The following is a 4,406-nucleotide window of genomic DNA, read 5'->3' as shown; positions in this document are numbered from 1 at the left end:
GATACATTAGACTAGTCGTACAACAGAAATGAATATTTTTTTAATTTTGACAGATTTTAAATGAATGCATCTTGAAAACGTTTGAACTTATCCTCAACAATCACTCACAATTTGCTACATAAGATGCATGAAATTAAAATTCATGGATAGATAATAATAATTGAAGTTCTTCGTTCGAATAGAAACGGAGTTATATTATTGAAAAAAGCAATGCAATTAGAATAGCCGCCCTAGTTGAAATCATTTAGCTTTTCAAATTATGATTTTTCTTCATCTTCTTTTTTCCTCCTTCCTTTTCTTCTTCCTCTTTTTCTTTTTCTTCTTCTTTTGGTTGCAATCTGTTTTCGGATATTGGCTACCATGCATACTACTTTAATAATTGAAATTATATAATTGGTAGAATATGTTTAATTATGAGAAGTTTTGAAGATTAATACACGAGCTAATTAGTAAGTGGTTACCAGTTCAAAAATTGATAACTGATAACGTAAATTAGTTAGCAGATAAGGAGAAATAACCAATTCCTCGGTAGATAACATGAAATAAGTTGGCGTAGATTTTAGAATAAATAGTGGGTTCTGGGTAGTTGCAAGTCAGTACACTTGTATCCTCTCTAGGGATGCAGTGCTAGATTCACAGTGTCAAAGTACTACTTCTAGCCGTGTCAGCCATGCGGAAAGTTGTACTGTGTTTAGCCGTGATCATCGTGGTGATCGACCAGCAGTGCTATACAGAAGCGAAGTTTGAACCTCCGAAACAGGTACAGGATTCAAGTGATTCATCGGATTGTGGTGACATTTCAGTTAGTGAAGGTCCTAAAAAGGGTCATGATGTAGAAATAGTTTACGAGAAAGATAATTCTTTGGAATGGAGTGACTCTAGTTGTTCTGATTCTTCTGATGCTTCTATCGGAGGTGGGAAAAAAGACAAGAAGCATAAGAAGGAAAAGAAGAAACATAGTAAAGAGTTGAAGCCCATGAGAGAGAGGAGAAAAAGCGTAGGAAAGAGGAGAAAAAGCGTAGGAAAGAGGAGAAAAAGCGTATGAGAGAGGAGGAGAAGCGTAGAAAGGCTGAGGAGAAACAAAGAAAGGCGGAGGAGAAAAAAAGATATGAAGAGGAGAGAAACCGTTTAAGGGAGGAGGAGAAGCGTAGAAAGGAGGAGGAGAAGCGTAGAAAGGAAGAGGAGAAGAAGAGACTGGAAGAGCAGAGACAAAGGATAGAACAGGAGGAAAAGCGGGAAAGGGAGCGTAGATTGGAGGAGGAAGAAAATAGACGAAAGGAGGAAGAAGAGAGACAGAGAAAGGAACATGAAAGATTGCAAAAAGAGAAATTGCGTTTATTGGAGGAGGAGTACCGTAGAAAGGAGGAGGAGAAGAAGAGACTGGAAGAGCAAAGACAAAGGATAGAACAGGAGGAAAAGCGGGAAAGGGAGCGTAGATTGGAGGAGGAAGAAAATAGACGAAAGGAGGAAGAAGAGAGACAGAGAAAGGAACATGAAAGATTGCAAAAAGAGAAATTGCGTTTATTGGAGGAGGAGTACCGTAGAAACCAGGAAGAGAAATATAGAAGGGAAAGAGAGGAACAGCGGGAGAGAGAGCGAAGAAAGAAGGAGGAGGAACAAAGATTGGAGAGGGAAAGAGAGAGATTAGAAAAGGAGAGGTATCGTATATTGATGGAGGAGTTACGCAGAAAGGAGGAGGAAAAATATAGAAAGCACCATAATAGTAAAGAATCTAACAGTCATTCAGATGAGGTTAGGATGGATTTGTTGAGTTTCTATTCGAAATAGTATAGATTCATACTACTATAAATCTGGGAGCTACAAAAAGTTAGGGCTAAGAAATACTATAAGTAGGCTGCTGGGTTATAAGGTTACTAGAATTTATTGTATAAATCGGACAGTTTTTATAATATAAAAATTTCATGAATTGTTTGGAGCTCGATGACGTCATTAAGTGACCAACACATTTATTATTAATATGCTTGGATTCTTTAATTTACAAATCCATATGGGTGGTAATTTTTCGTAGCTGAAAAAGCTGAATATTGTAATATTTTGTACTCCTAGTAAACAGCTCGTGACAGCAAATTTACTCGAAAAATCTGGTGTAGCACACTCACACAACTTTCCTTGCTGTTATGAAAATTGATCACCTGACGCTAGTGTCCACGCGCATTTCAAGTTTACTTATAAACAAAGATCTGAGCCAGCTGGTGACAGGACAATAACGCTGGGGACATACGAGGTCTGCTATCTCTTCATAGTGAATCATTTGATAGATTCAACAGTTTGCAATTGGATAATCTTATTTTCTCGAATTTCGAGCTTATTTTCAATTTTAGGTGAAAATGTTACTGAACATTAATGAAGAGATTTTCATGGTCAATCTGTTCGACTTGGAATTTTTCGTTTAAATTGTATCTGAAGCCTGATAATTGGAAATCTAAAATCATACTTTGCATAGACGGTGCAGTGCTCCTGAAATTTTTACAGATATGAGACTTGTGGCAGTTGATAGAGCTTATAATTGACTTTTCTAGGTATGAATTTGATCAAAATCGTTGGAGCCGTTTTCGAGAGAATCGCGAAAAATCCTTTTTTGACAACATTTTCGCCATTTTAGCCGCCATCTTGAATTGCATTTGATCGAAAATGTTCGTGTCGGATCCTTATAGTGTGAGGACCTCAAGTTCCAAATTCCAAGTCATTCCGTTAATTGGGAGATGAGATATCGTGTACACAGACGCACATACACTCATAAACACACACACACACACACACACACACACAAACACAGACACACACACACAAACACACATACAGACCAATACCCAAAAGCCACTTTTTTGGACTCAGGGGACCTTGACACGTATAGAAATTTAGAAATTGGGGTACCTTAATTTTTTTCGGAAAGCAATACTTCCCTTATCTATGGTAATAGGGCAAGGAAAGTAAAAACAATATCTCTATAGAAACGGCTGTAGTTTGTGAGATGGCTTATAGGGGGAATAGAGTATTATTCAGATAGTTCATACAGATATTCATATATTTTTAATAGAGTACAGAAGAATATGGCATTTTCAATTTGTTTCGATTCAAGTGTTAGATTACATAAGCGTACTTAGTCTATATCACCTGGGAATGGAGTAGGCTATTTTACTGTCAGATTATATTTTTTCAATTTTCATGGTGTGAAGGTTTTAAGCAATGAACCTAGATTACATTTTGGAATGTATCATGACATCAATTCCCAGTTATCACGTGTACATTCTAGAATGTAATCTGGGTACATTTGTTCTAAATATAGTTACGTTTACAATACACTTCAATGGTATAAATACGTTTCTATAGAATAGACATTATGAATAAATATATTACAGACCTTATGAAAACTGTTAAAAACGAAACAAGATCATGTTTTATACCATTCACTCCACTCAAATCAAGTGTAAGCTTAATTCTACTCATTTGTGGTTGAAATCTGGTTTGAGTTCCACTTCTCAAACTGATTTGATTGACCAACCGCAAGTCTTTGATTCTTGCAGTCTCATGATTCATGCATGAAATTGAATAATACTGAACCGAAACTTCATTCTGTGACTCTGGGATTCTAGGCCCAATATCCTCGATTCATCACTGTGGATAATATTATTAGAATTGAATGTATGAAACAAGTTGAAGATGATTCATATCACTAAACACAATAATACATACGATTTGTCCACTAGAATATAGACTTACATTAATTTGCATTCGAGTTTCAATTATATACCATCAAAACCTATAAAACATAGAAATCTGACGAATAGGAGATGGAAGATGAGTCAAAAACCCAGTAATGGAATTAAAACTGAGAAAAATGTGGTGAAATGCAAGAAATAATAATTAGCTTACTCAAGGCTGGAGGGCTTTACTCCCCATTAAAAAATATCACACTTTTAAATATTATTTGCAATTGTTGAAATCACATTTTACAAATATACTTTTAAACCATTTTCCAGGAGGACGAAGCCCCTTGCCCCTTCAGCAAGAAACCACCAGGTAATCCTCCTCCTTCCCCTCCTCCACCTCCTCCTCCACCACCACCGCCCCCTCCGAAAAAACCTTGTGGCTGCAAGAAATGTCCTACACCACCCTGCAAGGCCGGAACATGTGATAAACCACCATGTAATAATCCTAAACCACCTAATCCTTATGAACAACCTCCTCCTCCTCCTCCACAACCCGAAAATCCTCCAGCAAACGAATATCCTCCTCCACCACCCGATTATGAACCACCTCCTCCTCCACCCCTCCTCCTCCACCACCACCACCTCCTCCTCCTCCACCACCACCACCTCCTCCACCACCACCACCTCCTCCTCCACCACCTCCTCCACCACCACCACCTCCTCCACCACCACCTC

At 37.8% G+C, this 4,406-nt stretch overlaps 1 protein-coding gene across 1 annotated transcript; it reads left to right on the top strand.

The window, feature by feature from the left end:
* Nucleotides 1-544: 544 nt before the first annotated feature.
* Nucleotides 545-4,403, top strand: LOC111057436 (vicilin-like seed storage protein At2g18540; the record flags this gene model as incomplete). The annotated part of the gene is made up of 2 exons (XM_039439441.1): nucleotides 545-1,752; nucleotides 4,002-4,403. Coding segments are annotated over exons 1-2 (1,113 nt in total), but the record flags the coding sequence as incomplete, so codon positions are not given.
* Nucleotides 4,404-4,406: the final 3 nt, after the last annotated feature.

Source organism: Nilaparvata lugens, chromosome 12 (genome assembly GCF_014356525.2).
Source record: "Nilaparvata lugens isolate BPH chromosome 12, ASM1435652v1, whole genome shotgun sequence".
Taxonomy (NCBI): Eukaryota; Metazoa; Arthropoda; class Insecta; order Hemiptera; family Delphacidae; genus Nilaparvata; species Nilaparvata lugens.
The sequence above is the reverse complement of the archived record's forward strand: the minus strand, read 5'-3'. Positions and strand labels throughout refer to the sequence as shown.